Raw genomic sequence first — 18,817 nt, 5'->3', positions numbered from 1 at the left:
TTTGGACTTATCCCTCATCGTAATGAAGTGTTTGATTAAAACCTCGAACTTTGTTTAACATGAAATCAAAAATTGCCCTTAGACCAAGTAAGAAGTGATCAATGTATTCCTTTTCATCATTTAAGTTAATTAAGAAGTTAAGTGTTGCGGGGTACTACCTTAAAAATTTGCTTTTGGATCGATCACATTGATGGTCCTATAAGTTCATTGAAGTCATACTATAATTTTGAAGCTTAGATGATTGTAAGATCAATTTTACAACATCAAATCTTATGGACATGACTTAATTTTACTTTTCAGTATCAAAAATTGAATTTAAGGCCAATACATCTAGGTAATAGAGAACAATATCCTTCTATTCTAAATATTTTTCTTATTGCGGTAATTTCCATATGATAATACAGGATGTTTTTATTTCAAATAGGGGTCTTACAATTTTGTATTAAAAAAAATATGAGAAGTGTCGCAAACAAGACCCAACATTTGAAATAAAAACAATATTTTTGAACCGATATTAACTACCTGCCACAGAACCATTTTCTTAATGCTTTTTCGTTATCGACTGAACCGATTTGATACAGAAGCATTTGAGCAGCAGTAGATAATAATAAAGTTTAATTTTTTGGATTTTTTTAAATTATTAACCCTTTCGGACCCAGCATTACTCTCATGTAACATATTTTTAAAAATTCGTAAAAAATATTCCATTAAATATTTTTTTAGGTTTCGATGGCTCAATTGAAAGATAATGATGCCTAGTTACTGGATTATTACAAAAATTTAGTCAAATATCATACCTTAAATTTTTTTTATCGAAAAAGGAACTGAATTTCACATTTTTACTTGCGATATAGGTAAACTAACGGTACCTGTCATATAACGAAAACAGAAAAGTTGATTTATTTTAAAAACGGCTCTAACGATTTTGATTAAAATTTTTCTGCTTACTGTTACAGATAAGAGCCTCCTTTGATAATAAAAAAAATATTTTTTGTACCGTTATTAACGGTACCTGCCATAGAACGGTTTTTTGGATTTATGAATTTCTCAAAAACGACAAAACAGATTTCGACCAAACAGAAACGTTTAAACAATCATTATTTAAAAAAATTTTTAATTTTTCAAAAAACACATTTTTGGATTTTTTTTTTGAAAAATCATTTTTTTGGAAACGAGTTGGTGAAAAATTTTGAAATTTTGTTTTTATGTGTGTATTAATTATTCATTCAAAATTGCATATCAACTTTTTTTTTAAAAATGTTAGAAAATTTTTATTTAAAAAACCGCTCTAACGATTTTCGAAAATTTTTTTCTAAAAATTCCTTTTTATAGTAGAAATAAAATGACATACTTAGTTTTTTGTAAAAGATCATTTAAAACGGCATTTAATTATTTGTATAAACAGATTTTATTTTTTTTTTTTGCACCACTAACGAAATTCCGTGAAAATATCAAATTTTAAATTTTCCCTTATTTTGTTCAATGAAAAACTTTAACATTAGAGTAACTTTTACCATAAGAGCAAGTACGTGCGACCCCAGTCGTGCAATTTATTTCTTTTTTTTTTGCAAAAAAAATTTTTTTTATATATGATCATAATTTTGAAAAAAAGATATAAAAAAAGTTAATCCCGAAAGTGTTTTTCTTTTTTGCTTAAAAGAAGTAGCATATATTATTGTTCCATAAAAAAATATTTTCTCAGTTGTCCGACTTTTTTTGTTGGTCATAGGAAGTGCATGTTACTTACATGCAACATGAGAGTAACACATTAGTTTTGCTATTTATTATTTTGGAAAATAACTTTTTGCTATTCATATTTCTTAGTTGTGATGTTTTTGATACGATTATACTGAAAAAAACATTTTTTAATATTGATTTTCATAGCTTGGGTTCGAAAGGGTTAAATTTTTGGTTTGAAAAACCATTTTTTTTGAAGGCGGACCGATGAACTTTTTGAATTTTGTTTTAATGCGTCGGATAGTTATTATTAAGAATGGTATTTCAATTTTTTTTTTTTTATAATAGTTTGATGTTTTTTATTACACTGGTCAGCAAGGAAATCCTCCTTTAAATAAAACTATACTTTTCTAAAGGATTTTTGTATGCTGATTCCGAATTCAGAATTGACCTAGCACGTCACGTTTTTTAGATATTCCTGTTAGAAAATCTTAAAAACCCATTTTTTTGCTGTTTTCGAAGAAATATTTTGGCATATTGTAATCTTTTTCAATTAAAATTGTTAGGGTTTATGAAAGAACTTATTTTTTTCTTTCAAATTCAGTTTCAATTTTCTCAATATCTGTTTTCTTCTCCGAGATATCGTAAGTTTAGTAAGTTTGGCACATCTTACCATAAAGAAACTGATCTCTAAAAATTAATATATCTTTCTTCCTAGAACAAAAGTATACTTTTCTAATTGTCTTTAATGTGTTGATTTTGAATTCGAACTCAAAAAATTTCGGTCAGCTCTGGTTTTTTAGATATAGTAGTTTTTTTGATTTTGTGATACTTTAATGCAAATATCTTAAAATCCTGACGTGATAGAATTTTTTTGACTTCGGATTCTAACTCAAAACATCAAAAACTATAAGAAAAATATACTTTTGTTCCTAGGAGAAACAAATCTCAAGTGTTACAAGGCAGTTTATCGAATGGTTTATTACAAATAAGATATTTCTAAATAGAAAAATAGTATATAAAATTACAAAACACGTACAAATTTTGTTTAATATATTTTATTATGGTTTTTTTTTACATATTTGACTTTTTATATATATAATGGGCGTTGATATTTTACATTTTCCTTAATTAAGGTGAAAATTGACAGGTACATTCTATCTATTGAGTTCTAAATGAAATTAGCAATACTTAAAAACCAAAATTTTAAATAATCCAAGTTGTTTGACATGAGCTAATTACACTGTTCAACAAGGTTTTTGTTACAGAAACCAGGGTATACTTTTCTATAGGCTGAGCTCGAATATGAAGTCAGAAAAATTCTATCACATCACGTTTTGGAGATATTCCCGTTAGAAAATCGAAAATGCCGATTTTTACCAGTTTTCAAAGTTATTTTTTAGCGTTTACTTATTTTTTTTAAATTAAATTTGTAACAGTTTCTAAAAGAATTGTGTCAAAATTTGAAAGCGATTGGTACAGAACTTTTCGATATTTGCTATTAAAAGCAAATAAATATGAGATGCCCCAAACACTTTGATTTCAAGTTATGATTTCTCGAGGAAGAAAATAGATATTTAAAAGATTTAAACGGATTTAGAGAGACAAAACTTAATTCTTTTAGAAAGTAAAAAGCGGCATTTTCGATTTTCTAACGGGAATATCTCAAAAACGTGATGTGATCGAATTTTTCTGACTTCGGTTTCGAGCTCAGCACACAAAAAACCTATAGAAAAGTATACCCTGGTTTCTGTAAAAAAAAAGAAGTTTAATTTTGTTGACCAGTGTTATACTTCACTTTGAAATTTAACAATAAACTGAAATTGTTTAATTTTATAATTTGAAACAAAAGAATAACGAAATGTTGTAAATACAGTGCTTTGCAAAAGTATAATCGCACCATATAAAAATGCTATTTATATAAAACCGAGTATTGCAGCGACACTTTACTATTTTTTTATTAAAGCGGATCAAAAAACAAGAATATTGAGAAGACCAAATGTCCCGTTACTTTCTCTTATAATTTTTAGAAATTTTTCTTCCATTGCAAAAGTATAATCGCATTTTTTTTATTTTGAGTATGGCCAACAAGGTTTTTGTTACAGAAACCAAGATATACTTTTCTAAAGGTTTTTTATGTGCTGAGCTCGAATCCGAACTCAGAAAAATTCTATCACATCGCGTCTTTGAGATATTCCCGTTAGAAAATCGAAAATCCCGCTTTTTACCAGTTTTCGAGGTTATTTCCTAGCGTTGGTAGGTACTACAGTCTCTGAATAAATCGATACATTTATTTTCGCTTACATACTGGATTTAAGGTTAACATAGAACAAAAGTGGGTAATAAGCAACTGAAGATATCTCGGACAGTAGAAAAGATGTCTGAAAGATTTAAATAGATTTAAGGGTACCTAATATTTCAAAAACGATATGTGATCGAATAAGTCCGTCTTTGGATTCTAGTTCGGCCACCGAAACCCTTTGAAAAAGCATAGTTTAGTCTCGGTACCAAAAACCCTGCATAAGTACTTGTGGTATTTAAAGGGTTATTAAAAGAGCATTTTAAGGTGTTATCATAGTGCTTAAGGAAATGGTCAAAGAGATAAAAACTCTTTGTAATGGACCACACAATTTTTGTTTTCCTTTATACAAACTTCAGCTTCAGCTTCTGCAACAATGCAAAATTGGTAGTGATTTTAAGGGAGATTTTCATGTAGGTAATCAAATCACTAAAATACAAAAACAAATCATTTAGTGCTGCACATATTAGACTTGTATATTTTTATAATATAGGTATCTTTTGATTTTCTGAAAAAAAATTTCGGGGGGGGTTAAACACCCAAACCCCCCCCCCCCCCCCCCCCTAAATACGGCTATGAGAGGATTTACTAAAAAGTGAAGGATTTCGATATTTCTACTTTTTTTGTCAATCAGTATTTTAAAATATGAGTAAACATTAATGTAAAATTACATATTTGGTGTCAATCGATATGTCATATTATGAGGAATAAGTCCTCTAAATTTGAGCTCAATTCGACAAATAGTTTTAATTTTATACAAGTTCAAATGAATCTAAAAGCGTGATTTTTTAGAAACTACCCATATTTTTCAAAAATCATTTTTACAAAACTGGTACCTGATAGAATTTTTCTGAAACCAGATTTAGATTCAGGAAAGTCTAATCTTTCGAAAAATTATTTGAAGGAGAAAAAAAAAGTTAAATTTTGCAGACCAGTGTTATTAAAAAAAAAAACATCTCGAACGGTTTAAAAATAATTTTTTTTTGCATAATAAAAATTAAATGACATAGTACTATATGTAGAAGTTTTATATTTTAAAAATATCTTTTCAAATTTATTTACTGTTTATTAGCCTTAACTACATTGGCCACCTTTTGCAAAAGTACAAAAGTAAAAATATTTTTTTCTTACTAGCGCCATTTGTCTGTAAAAAAGAGTATAAAAATTGCTTTTTTTTAGTCTAAAAAAAAATAAGCTTTCAGCATCATTTTTGTAATTTTTTCACTTCCGGAGATCATTAAAAAATGATTTTTAAAATTTTCACTTTTTAGGTAGGTCAATGTAGTTAAGGCTTACTTAAATTGTGTGAATTTTTTCAAAAACTTTGATAACAAAAATCCATTGTTCATTTTTGGATGAGGTCTATTTTTTGATGAAATATGTCTTTTTCAAAAATTATTATTACTTCCGTTTTTTTTTTTTAATTTCTGACATTCCTTTAAACAAATAATTTACCTTATATTATATGCATATAAAGTATTTTTTGAGACAGTAAAATAAAAGTTTATTTTGTTAACAAAACATTCCTATAAGGATATTAGAGTAAAATGTCTAAAAACAAGAGTATTTTATTTTTACTTGTGATAGAAGTACTCCAGAACGAAGGAATATAATATTACGATTGCAGAGATATACAAAAAAAAAACCTGTTCAAATTTGGTACAGAAGATTTGTATGGAATTCTGAAAGTTGTATTTTTTTTTTCTAATATCCTCCCATACAAAATAATCGATGTATTGTAATTTTTTCGATAAAAATGAAAAAAATTCATGTGTTTCTGACATTTTTGTTTAAAACTTACCGAAGAGAGTTCATAATATTTTAAAGGATATATTTTACACATTGACCTATTTTATATATTTAATGGTAAACAAATACAAGAGCAAGTACGTGTGGCATTTGCATTTTATTTTTGTTGATGTCAATGGTTGTGCAACTAATTGCAGTAACAATTGAAAGATTAAGATATATTTTTTTAACATTATAACTTAAATGTATTTAAATTGTTTTTGAGTGCAAATTAAATGAACGTCTTTTAGGATTTAAACATTGTCTGTCAGATTTACAGTTGTTATTTAACCATTTCATTGAACATAAATTCGTCTTAAATTTTAAGAAAACAAATGATCTCCAAATTACAGTATATACATATATAATTAAAATTTTGTTGAACTGTCAATTAATTTGTACTGATTTGGCGTACGGAACAGAAAATGTTTTGATTGAATAATTTTTCCCAACTACTAACCAAATTTTAAATTGAAAAAAAAAATCAATAATAGGGAAGCAAAATAGTACATACATAGTTCAATGGAGGCGATGTGAAGTTGGCATCCCCAAATGCTAATTTTTTTCGGTTCAATTGCCCAAGGTTAGCTCAGGGTAGCCCAAGTTTTTTTTTCAACAGTCAAACCTTAGTTCTAAAATTATAACGAAACAATTTTAGCTCAAAAATCACAAAAAAAAATTTTTTTATTCAGTGTAAAAATTGGGGATCGTTCTCCCAACGTTAGCCCAGGATAACCCAACTTTTATTTTTTTCTATCCTACCTTTAGTTTAAAGGTCACTGTGGTGTAAAGGTACTATTATATTGTTTGAGGTGAATAAACCAAAGGTAGGATAGCAAAAATAAAAATTGGACTCTCCTGTGCTAAATTTGGGCAAACAAACCAAGGTTTTAAACTAGCGATTCTTTCACACATTTTTATTTTTTCGGCTTCTGATAAAAAAAAGTTTTGTATTGTATCTTTTGAAAAAATGGTGGAATAAAGAAAAAAAGGTTGGGCTATCCCTGGCTAATGTTGGGCAAACGAACCACATTGAAAACCAACAATTTTTACGCTAAGTAAAAAAAAAAATATTATAAAAAAGAAATAATTCCGGTATTACTTTAGAAAAAAAAAATATTAGGCTAACCTTGGACAATCGAACCAGTCAGGTTTGAAAATAGAATAGCATTTGGGGGTACCAACTTCACATAGCCTTTAATGGAAGGTTTTTGAGAAATTTCACGGAAACTGCATTTGAACATTTTTTTGTTTTTGATAAAATCAAACTTTCGAAAACAGGACATTGAATTTTGGGTTAAGATTTACAGTAATTAATAAAAAATGACTTTCCGACTTTATTTTGATTTTTTTTAAATATTAATTAAAATTTTTTTCTTAAGAAAACGACTCTAACGATTTTGTAATAGTTTTTCTTAAACTTAATCTAAATAAAAGATACATAGCAAGTAGCATACACCTTTTTGGAGCTCAAATTCATTTGAGATGTTTGTTTTTTGCCTTTTATGAACTAAGTTAACCAAAACCAAACCAGGAACCAAAGATATGCCGGATTGTGAATATTAGTTAGGCAAATTTTTTGTTGAAAAGGAATGCTAAAAAAGACATAGCACTAGAAAAGCGATTGTAAAGTCTATAAGAATCAATCGTGTTAAAAAAGTAACTATAATAATAATTAAGAAGACATTCAGCTTTCTGCACAGAATATAGAATATTCAATTCATTTTTCGAAAACAAAACTAAAATCTACTTCACCCTTAAATTTCCTTCTTCAATTCACTACAAAATTAAAACCTCGTGATAATCAAGACCGTTTAGATTTGTGTGCTTTTCGAAAGGATTACTTTTCGAATTTCAGTTAAAACGCTCACATTGTAGTTGTTATAAAACTTATTGACAATACATTTTTTTCAGAACCAAATAATTGCATAATTCAAATAATTATTTTTTAATAAAAATAATTTTGTATTTTTTCAGTCCCTCTTGAGATGCCCGTGCTATTGAAAGAAAACTTTAACCGTTGGTACTCTCTAAAATCGTATTATTTGGCAATAACCGTTTCCGATATACCATTCCAGGTAAAAAATTAATATAACTTTCATAAAATAAAAAAACTAATCTTCTTTTTTTTTTAATTTCAAGGCTGTATTTTGTATAATCTACGTATCATTAGTTTACTACTTCACCTCACAGCCATGGGAACTATGGAGGTTCACAATGTTCCTATCCGCTTGTCTCCTCATATCATTCGTAGCTCAAAGTGTTGGTTTGGTTGTCGGTGCAGCCATGAACGTTCAAAATGGTGTTTTCTTAGCTCCAGTAATGTCCGTGCCGTTCCTGCTTTTCTCCGGATTCTTTGTCTCCTTCGATGCGATACCTGTGTATCTTCGCTGGATGACATATCTCTCTTACATCCGTTACGGTTTCGAAGGAACAGCTCTGGCCACTTATGGATATGGTCGTGAAAAACTCAAATGCCACCAAACTTATTGCCACTTTAAGTCGCCACTTACCACTCTCGAAGAATTGGACATGACCAACGCCGATTTCAAACTCGATATTATTGCCTTAGTTGTAATATTCATTGTGCTGAGAATTTCAGCGTATCTATTCCTGCGATGGAAGTTGAAGACAGCACGATAAGAAATGTCTAAATTTTGATATTTTTTATCATTTTTTTCCTTATGTGTATTCTTTTTTCTATCATCTTGTTGTTTTTAATTTTTTTTCTTTAGTGTTTAAGTACATTTTTTTTTGCAAATTTTGGTGCAAATAAAGCTATATACACAAAGACATAAAAAACATATAAATGTAATTTAAAAAAATTCAAAATTTGTATTAAAATTAAGAATTTATATAAAATAATTTATAAAATTTACTAAAAAAAAAAAACCGCTTTGAAAAAAGATTATTATAAAAATACAAAAAAATCTACTAAAACCAACAATGAAAAAGGCTGGTTTTGTATACACGAACAAAGTAAAACAAAAAAACAAACATAAAATTTTAACTTATATACCTATTATATATAATATATTATATAAATAAATTATTATAAAGAAAAAAATGTAACAATAAAAATAATAATTGATGTTGAAAATAAAAGAATTTTTAACTGGTAAAATTTACAAGCCACACAGGTACACAATTTAAAAATTGTGTGCACACAAAATTTGATATTTTTTTATATAATAATAAGTGTGCAATAGAGAGAATATATGTGTTAAATTCTTTTTATTTTTATACATATTGTAAAATGGAAAAATGTTTTTGTAGGTGAAATATAACAAAAAAAAAAAAAATCATTCAGTTGTTTTCTTTTGTAAAATTTTGAATTTTTTAATGGAGGGAAGACGGGTTGGGGTCAAAATTCTGTTTGTGGCAAAATTCGGATTCCAAAGTTTTGTACATTCCAAAATTCTGTAAATTCTTAATTCTATATTCTAAAATTCTGTAAATAAAAATTACACTGGTCAACAAAATTTAACTTTTTTTTTGCCACAAGAACCAAAATATACTTTTCTAGTAGTTTTTGGGGTGCTGAACCCGAATCTGAAGTCAGAAAAATTTGATTAGCCTCCGTTTTTGAAATATTTCTGTTATAAAATGCTAAAAAACGTCATTTTGGCTGTTTTCGAGGTTCTGTTTTTATGTGGGGTAATTCATTACAAACAAATTTGTAACGGTTATTATAAGAAATGATATTCTTCTTTCAAAAACTGTTTAAATTTTCCCGATATCCCTTTTATTGCTCGAGATATCTTAAGTTTCATTTAATAAGCCAAAGAGAAACTAAACTTAATCTAAAGTTCAAGTCACTGGTCACAGAATTTTTGCCACAAGAACGAAAATATACTTTTCACAAGGTTTTCGAGCTGCTAAACTCAAATCTGCAATCGGAAAAATTCTATTAGCCTCCGTTCTTGAAATATAACCGTTATAAAAAAATCCTTTTTTTGCATTTTATAACGGTAATATTTCAAGAACGAAGGCTAATAGAATTTTTCTGATTGTGGATTCGAGTTCAGCAACCCAAAAACCTTCAGAAAAGTATATTTTGATTCTTGTGGCAAAAAAAGTTTAATTTGGTTGGCCAGGGTTGTTTCTGAATCAAAGACCACTACTTTAATTTTAAATATTTCGGGCAATAAAAGAGATATCGGGAAAATTTAAACAGTTTTTGAAAGAAGAATGTCTGTTCTTATAATAACCGTTACAAATTTGTTTGTAATGAATTACCGCATATAAAAACAGAACCTCGAAAACAGGCAAAATTACGTTTTTTGACATTTTCTAACGGTAATATTTTAAAAACGAAGGCCAATCAAAGTTTTCTGACTTCAGATTCGGATTCAGCACCCCGAAAAATACTAGATAAGTATATTTTGGTTCTTGTGGCAAAAACCTCGTAGACCAGTGTTATGTATTCAAAAATTCTTTAAATTATATGCAGAATTTTGAAAAACAGAATTTTGGGTTTACAGAATTTTGGAATACAGAATTATAGAAAAGCAGATTAATGGAATACAAAATTATGTTCATACTGGAATTTTTTAATTCAGATAAAGGCAATTATTGCAAGTGTCGTTCAACTTTCGATGCGATAAAAATCGATGGAATCGATAAGTATCTATTATGATATTGTGTATCTCTCTTCACAAATATATTTGCTATTTTAAATTATGAACTTGATTTGAGTCGATTGAAAAATTGTAAACGAAAAAGATCGAACGATAAAACAAAAAATTTCGTTCATAACAGAACTTCACGACAACGAAATTCATTTTCGATTATCGATTTTCGACAAAAGTTGTCTATCGATAAAGATTCACAATACCAAAAGTTATTTTCGATGATCGAATATCGTTAAAAGTCGTCTATCGATTGACAAACGACACTCGGAATAACGGCCAAAGCAGTGTTGCCAGAGCCGGCTATTTATCGCCAAACAGGCTCCTTGAACATGTCACCCGCTCCTTAAAATATTGATTTTCAGCTTATCAAAATAAGAGCATTTTACACCGAAAATCCATCCGGAATGTGAACAGGGACAACCAATTTGCTCATATTTTTCATTTTTATGTATTACAAATTTAACTTTACTCCGCGTCAATGAGCATGAAAACAAAAATGTATCAACAAAATAAAAACAAATAATTTTATAGAAAATTAAAAACAAATACAAAAAATCATACCAAAAACAAATTGTATTTTTATTTTTTTTACCATTTTTGAAGGCGGCTATTTTTGACTCCAAGATTTTTCAAAATTCGGCTCCTTGCCTCTAAAATATTCTGGCAACACTGGGCCAAAGACTTAAGTTCATACAGATTTTTGGAATACAGAATAACGACCCGATCCCAGGGAAGATACATGATTTCAGAAATTAAAATTTGTGAAGCTATTATAATACCTATTGTCTTAGACGCTATGCCGCTTTGTCGCAATATCGCTATGTCGCCATGTTGCCATATAATCATCTTGGAAATCAAGTGAAATATCATTTTAGTCTGACTATTCAAGAAATATTTAGATCTTACATCTCAGTACTTTTTGTGCCAGCATAATTTCAATATAAGAGAACTTGGCTCTTTTTTTAACAGTAATGTTTTTGTTGTGATTTCACTACTTTTTGCAAGGTATGGCTGTAGAATATAAAATCTCTATATTTGATGAAAATTCAGTGAAAATGGGTGAAATTCTCAAACTTTAAATTTTTTCCTTTGTGTAAACTACCAGCTCCACCATTCTACCAAATTTCAAGATTCTACGACAATCAGAAGTGCTCTATAATATTTGATGAAAATTCAGCGGGAGTGCCGGTTGCCACGCCCCCTGGCTGAAATTCTCAAATTTAAAATTTTTTCCTTTGTATAAACTACCAGCTCTACCATTCTACCAAATTTCAAGATTCTACGACAATCAGAAGTGCTCTATAATAATTTATGAAAACTCAGCGGAAATGGGCGGTTGCCACGCCCCCTGGCTGAAATTCTCAAGTTTTAAATTTTTTCCTTTGTATGAACTACCAGCTCTACTATTCTACCAAATTTCAAGATTCTACGACAATCAGAAGTGCTCTATAATAATTTATGAAAATTCAGCGGAAATGGGCGGTTGCCACGCCCCCTGGCTGAAATTCTCAAATTTTAAATTTATTCCTTTGTATAAACTAGCAGCTCTACTATTCTACCAAATTTCAAGATTCTACGACAATCAGAAGTGCTCTATAATAATTTATGAAAATTCAGCGGAAATGGGCGGTTGCCACGCCCCCTGGCTGAAATTCTCAAATTTTAAATTTTTTCCTTTGTATAAACTACCAGCTCTACCATTCTACCAAATTTCAAGATTCTACGACAATCAGAAGTGCTCTATAATAATTTATGAAAATTCAGCGGAAATGGGCGGTTGCCACGCCCCCTGGCTGAAATTCTCAAGTTTTAAATTTGTTCCTTTGTATTAACTACCAGCTCTACTATTCTACCAAATTTCAAGATTCTACGACATTCAGAAGTGCTCTATAATAATTTATGAAAATTCAGCGGAAATGGGCGGTTGCCACGCCCCCTGGCTGAAATTCTCAAGTTTTAAATTTTTTCCTTTGTATGAACTACCAGCTCTACTATTCTACCAAATTTCAAGATTCTACGATAATCAGAAGTGCTCTATAATATATGATGAAAATTCAGCGGAAATGGGCGGATGCCACGCCCCCTGAATTGAAAATCTCAAATTTTCGATTTTTTCCACCACAAGTCCTATCACCGTGTAAAATTTCAAGTTTCTACGATATCGGGAAGTTCTCCATAATTTTGATGATCTGTCAGTGAGTCAGTGAGTCAGTGAGTCAGTGAGTCAGTTACGGTTTTTACGATTTTTGAAGCCCTATATCTCAGAAACTACTCATCGTAGGAGGCTGAAATTTTGTGAGGAGTTTGGTTTTTACGAGCTCAACAAATGTAGTGAGTTTGAAATTTCTAGCATCTTTGGTGTGGAAGTTAGAGGGGGGTCGAAAATGGCCTGAGTTGTTTCCTGTAAATAAGGGTGTAGTGCCAAAGTTGCTAGAGAACTTGGCTGGGCACTACCGTGCCCCTTGATTCCATTGAATCTTATGGTGAATATTTTTTTCGAACTAATGACAATTTGAATCAAAACACTTTTGGAAAAAATAATAATTACAGACCTTAGTAGAGTCATACCCTCATACCTTGCGCAGATTTTGGCAATAGATTCGGATTTATTCGTTTAAGTTGTAAAACCTCAATATGTCACTTTAGGTTTTTTAAGTAATAGATTTTAACAACAAATAACCCGAGCTTCTTCTTTATTATTATTATCTTCACTACAAAACCATCTCTCTCTATCCCTTTCTCTCTTTGTCAAAGAATATCCCACTTACAATTATTGTTTATTTTTTCTTCTTAATTTTCACTCTCAACGGCCTTACAGATTACATTTTTAATCCAACCCTGACTCGATATGGCTATTAGGTATCTCTTCCTTCTTTTCTTGAAGTTCATTCCACTTACGAATGAACTGCATTTTTATGTCACGTTGGTATTCGTTAAAGTATAAGTTGTTTGCAGTAAAATTGTGTGTAGTGTATCGTTTTTGTTTGCCAATACCCAACGAACCACAAGAAAGAATGTTTTTGCATTTAAAAGAAAAAACATTAGATCCAATTAACATTCAAGGTGACTGACTGTCATTATACTTATACCTTTACTGTTCTGTTTATTTTCATTGATTTTTATAACTGTGGTGTATGATTTACAAAATTTATGATTTTAAACAGTTTATTAGTTTAAATATCGACTAACTATACCCTATAATCCTAGATAAGGTTTTTTGCTACTGAAATTGATATATTACTTCCTTGAATGAAAATGCGTAAAATAAAAAAAAAAATTCTTTCTATCTTTATATTCCTTCTAACTAGTGCCGTGCAGTACCTATGCATTTAAAAGACCTTAGGTCTTACAGGCATATACATATGTAGTTAATATTATTAAAATTATTATTATATTAAATGACAATTATTATTTGAAGTTTTAATAGTTTATATTAATTACATAGGAAATAGAATATAAGACGGAGTTTGAAACAAAATATCAAGCCCCTACCACTTCTCGTTTAGAAATTTCTTCTTTCACCCCCTCCAATTTATTCAATTTTGATTTCGTATTCCTAAAAATTCCAGATATTAAAGATAAATTTTAAAATATTTTATTTTAAAATCGGTCAGTTTTATTGAGAACACTCAAAAAGCCATAAGTAAAATTGCTGATAATGACATTCGTCAAGAATTTTTTCGTGCATTATATAATAATATTCGTATATTAACGAAATTATTTTTAAAGTTCTACTCATAACGGTGGTATTATTTATTCGTTAAATACATTACGGGTATTCATGAAACAGCGTAAACTTTACCACATCGCAAAATGGAAAAGTTTACCATACACATTTCATGAACGCCCCTAAAATCAAAATTTATTTTGGGTCTATTTGGAGCGAGAAACTGAAAAAAAGCTACACTGAACCAAATCCTTACGTAAATACAACGAAAAAATTCGTTGAGCCAACGAAAATTTAATTAATTTTCAGCTGATGAAAAATTTAATTGGCTCAACGAAATGGCTTTCATACGTTAATGAAGAACTTCATCGATCAACGAAAACTGTGGTATTTTAATGAAATTTTTCATAAAAATTTTTGATCGAGAGTTAATGAATTTTTACATCACTTTACGAAATTTTTCATCGATTAACGTAAAATTTAATTAATCACGGTGATATTTTTCGTTAGTCAATGTATTTTTTGATTAATTTATGAAAGAACTTTTGTTAGCTAACGAATTTTTTCGTAAATTTTATGAATATTTCAATTAAATTACGAAAAAATATTCGTTAGCTAACGAAACTTTTCGTTGTATTAATTATTTTTTTTTAGTAGATTAAAGTATTTATTTATTGGACTAACAAGTCCATTTACAGTCCAAACCAAAAATTGGCGTTTCGACAAGGTTGAGCTCACTTAAGTCAACTGATGAGTCCGACTTATCGTGAGACACCTTGTCAATACGCAAATATTTTTTATATTCAGCTCAGCTTACATAGATTTTTAAACAAAAACCTAATGTGAACTATATAAAGCAAGATTAAATTTTTAATCATTAAAACAGAAATGCACCCAAGTCTACGTTTTTTTTTGTAAGGCAACGATTTTTTTTCGTTAACTGATGTATTTTTTCATAAGCCAATGTAATATTTCATTAGTATATGAAGAATTTTTATAAGCTTATGAAGATTTTCGTTAGTTAATGTTGAATTTCAAAAGTTAATGAATTTTTTCGTTACTTAATTAAAACTTTAATAAAGTATGAGGAAAAAATTCTTATTTTTATTCTTTAAAATGAGTATGAAATTTTTCGTTAATTGATGAATCTTTTCATTGAATTGGATTTTTTGGCACTAAAAAGGGAGAAAAAGTGTATGAAACGTTTTCATTAATTGATGAAGGTTTTCATATTACGAAAAATTACATATTTTCGTTGAGCCAACGAAAGTTTCGTTGGGCCAACGAAAATGTAGTGTATGAAACGATTTTCGTAATTTTACGAAATTTATTATTTTCAGTGTATTTAAAAAATATTTTATTATATTTTTTTGTAAATACAGTGACGAGCAAAAGTGGTCAAATGTTTTGCCTTTTTTGAAAAAGTTGTTTAAAACTTAGTGTTCTGTACATAAATTAAATCGTTTTTATTTTATTATTTTTCTATATTATGCCACCATTAATTTTCCTGATTAAAATTTAAAAAAATGCTTCATTGTCCAAAAATGGAGAGTATCATATTGGTATTTGGACTTGACCAATTCTGCTCGTTTTGGAAAAAGGCTTTTGTTTCAATATATTGAGTGTACTAGAATTAATTTTTACCACTTTTAACCACTTTTAACAATGCCTCGAGATACGATCTATCAATCTGTGAAGAAATAATTTTAAAATTCGGTCGTATTTCAGCTTAATGGAAAGCTCAAAGCTCATCGCTTTTAGACTTTTCAGCCAAAATGGGTCAGGGCCTTATGCTGACTATACGCAACTGTCTTAAATTTCTGATTTTCGAAGCAATATTTGACAATTTTAAAGGTTTTGGTGGGGTCTCCATGTAGTTGAAAAATGATATCACACGTCACGGAGTCTTCTTTTGCCAAAAAAAAACTTGTTTTAATATTAATATGCTGTTGACTAGAAAAAGACCGTTCTTAAAAAAAATTGTGTTGACTTAACACTTTAGAGCCATTTAGTCTTCAAAATTAAACTTGGTCCAAAGGTGTTAAGTCAAAAAAAATCTTTGTTTACATTGATAACAAAGTTTAATTTATAAAAGAAAGTTGGAAATATCAATGTGATTAATTACCGGCTGTGAGAATTCTTTTGGAAATAATATAATACTGTAGAAAAATGGTTTTCGTTTTCTGTCTTCCTCTTGACTTAACGCTTTAGGATCAATTTTTTTATTTAAAAATTAGAAATGAATGCAAAAACAAAGGAGTTAAGTCAACTTACGCCCTTAGTACTACACAATTTCAAAAATTTTTGACTTAAATCCTATGTACCGAATCATTTCTAAGGGAAAAAAAAAAACTGACTGAAGTCCAATAAAAAGTTTTTAAGAATCGTTTTTCTGTGGAAAGTGTTTGTTCAGCTCAATGGTCAAAATTGATCAAATTGAAAATGTAAATCATCCAACAATTCAAAATTCCCAATTAATTGAAAATCCTCAACTTAATCAGATGAGTAGGTACTGTAAAAGAGTCAAAGTTGTCACAGTTAAAAAAAAAAAATCCGCATCAAAACAATTTATCAATTTATATAGGTAATGTATTTCAATCCAATTCTTACGGAAATAAAGTGATGAAAATGCTTCAAAGTGAAGATGAAAGTACACAAGAAATATCAAAATTGAAAGTCCTCTGTGAATTAATTTTGCAGTATTGCATTGAGCAAAACCATGATCTTATTAAATACGACTGCGCATCTTCTATAGAACAAATTTGCAAACCCAGACAAACTTAAAACCATTTAAAAAAAAATTGTTTCTCTCTTTTTTGACGTGATAACGTCTTATAAATCGATGAACCATGGCAGCCACCACAAAAAAAGTGACGCCATTTTCTAACGTTACACTCTCGCACTTTCGCAATGCGGCAAAAAATTTCAATTCAAAATTAAAAATAAACTATTAGAGATTAGAAAAATCTTCTATAGCTAATTTGAAAAATAATAACCTAAAGCTTAATCCAAATGAAGGATTTTTAAAAATTACTTCATTTAATAGGGTAAACAGGGGTAAAACGGAAAGATGAAATTTGGGCTAAAATCTAAACGCGAAGTCGTAGAGAATTGATTTTTTTTGCTTTAGATAGATGAGATTAATTTAAGAAAAAATTCTAAAAAATTTTTAAACTTAGCTATAACGTTTTATTTAAACGTTGTACACGTGTTGGGGCTATGACAAAATGATGATTTTGGGTAGGTAAAGGAAATTTCTTTTGACAATTCTAAAGATTCCAGGTGAAAAAAGAGGGAAAAAAAATTAGGCACCTGATACGGATTTTTTTCCAACACTCTGCGTTTAGAAATATGAATTTTTGAAAAACACCTTGTTTTTAGGGGTATTTTTGGATAGTTTTTGATTTTTTTGGAGCGTTCAAAAAATCTCAAACTTATAGGACATGTAGGTTTTGTCTTTATGCATACATGTGCAAAAACTTGGAATCAATTAGTGAGTTTTGACTGAATAACGGAAGAAACAAGTTTTTAAAAAACACGTTTTTGACGGTTTTTAACCGATTTTCATCGTTTTTTATTTTTACCTTTTTTTATTTAATGAGAGTAATGATAGACCATGACCACGACTAAATGTGTGCGAAGTTTCAATCATTTTCGTAAACACAATTTTGAGATAAAGGTAAAATAAAATTTTAGAATTCAACAGGTGAGATAGAAATTTGATTAAATTTTATGAGCATCCTGATACAATTACCTTTCATTTGGTATATCACACATCACATAACGATAGACTAACTACAAGCTACACAATGTTAATTCGAAAAACTTGCGAAAAACTTCAAAGCACCAGTGGAGATCTCTTGCCCCCCGAACAGCCACCAGTGTGGGAAGTACCGTAATCTCAGTCTGGAAATTCGATATGGTTGACTTTAAAAAATTCTAACTTCTCTTGTAAGCATCTTTGAAATGAGATTGGTACGTCATATGAAAGGTGAAATAATAAGCTTTCACATGATATAAAATTTTGTATAGGTTGTCAAACAAAAAAATTGATTCAATAGCCATAATAAATGCTTTTTTTTTTGCTTTTTTTAATGAAATTTGATCGAGTTCAAAAAATTCTAGCTCTTTTTGTAGATGTCTCATAGACCTGATCGATATATATATTTTGAGCTAAGACAATAAGCTTTCAGATGATATAATTTTTTATAGGTTGTTAATGAAAAAAATGGAATTAATGACATGAGAAGATAAAAATTCATGTTTTTTTGTGCTTTTTTTAATGAAAATGATTGTTTTCAATAAATTATTTTTATACTTTTTGCGCATTGTAAAAATTTAAAAATGGTTTTATTCTTAAGAAGAAATACTTGGCTTTTAAATTGCATAATTTTTTTTGTAAGCTTTTAAAATAAAAAAATTAATATACCTAATGAGAAAATAAAAAAGGTATTTTTTTTTAGCTTTTTCTTGTAAATTATGATTGTTTGAAAAAAGTAAACGCTTCAATTGACTCATTTTAAACAAAAGCACACAACCTGTTTTCTGACGACGTAATCACGTAAAATCATCGTCCGTAAACCGGCTTTACAGACAATCTCTTTTGCTATGCATATGCATTCTATATTTCAAGATAGTTTTGCAATACTTAAGCCAACCATCGAAATTGAAGAATTTTTTTATTTTTAATACACTAAACCAAAAAAGTACGTATACGCCCTAGTGTACCACTGTGCTTTGGTTGCTATTAGA

General features: G+C 29.0%; 1 protein-coding gene across 1 annotated transcript in view; it reads left to right on the top strand.

The window, feature by feature from the left end:
- LOC129907004 (ATP-binding cassette subfamily G member 4) overlaps positions 1-9,043 on the top strand; it is a 49,263-nt gene extending 40,220 nt beyond the window's left edge. Inside the window, exons 6-7 of the mRNA XM_055983074.1 lie at positions 7,742-7,842; positions 7,907-9,043. Coding sequence (XP_055839049.1) covers positions 7,742-7,842; positions 7,907-8,407 — 602 coding nt within the window. The 3' untranslated portion in view covers positions 8,408-9,043. The remainder of the gene's footprint in view (positions 1-7,741; positions 7,843-7,906) is intronic.
- Positions 9,044-18,817: the final 9,774 nt, after the last annotated feature.

Source organism: Episyrphus balteatus, chromosome 1 (genome assembly GCF_945859705.1).
Source record: "Episyrphus balteatus chromosome 1, idEpiBalt1.1, whole genome shotgun sequence".
Taxonomy (NCBI): domain Eukaryota; kingdom Metazoa; phylum Arthropoda; class Insecta; order Diptera; family Syrphidae; genus Episyrphus; species Episyrphus balteatus.
The sequence above is the reverse complement of the archived record's forward strand: the minus strand, read 5'-3'. Positions and strand labels throughout refer to the sequence as shown.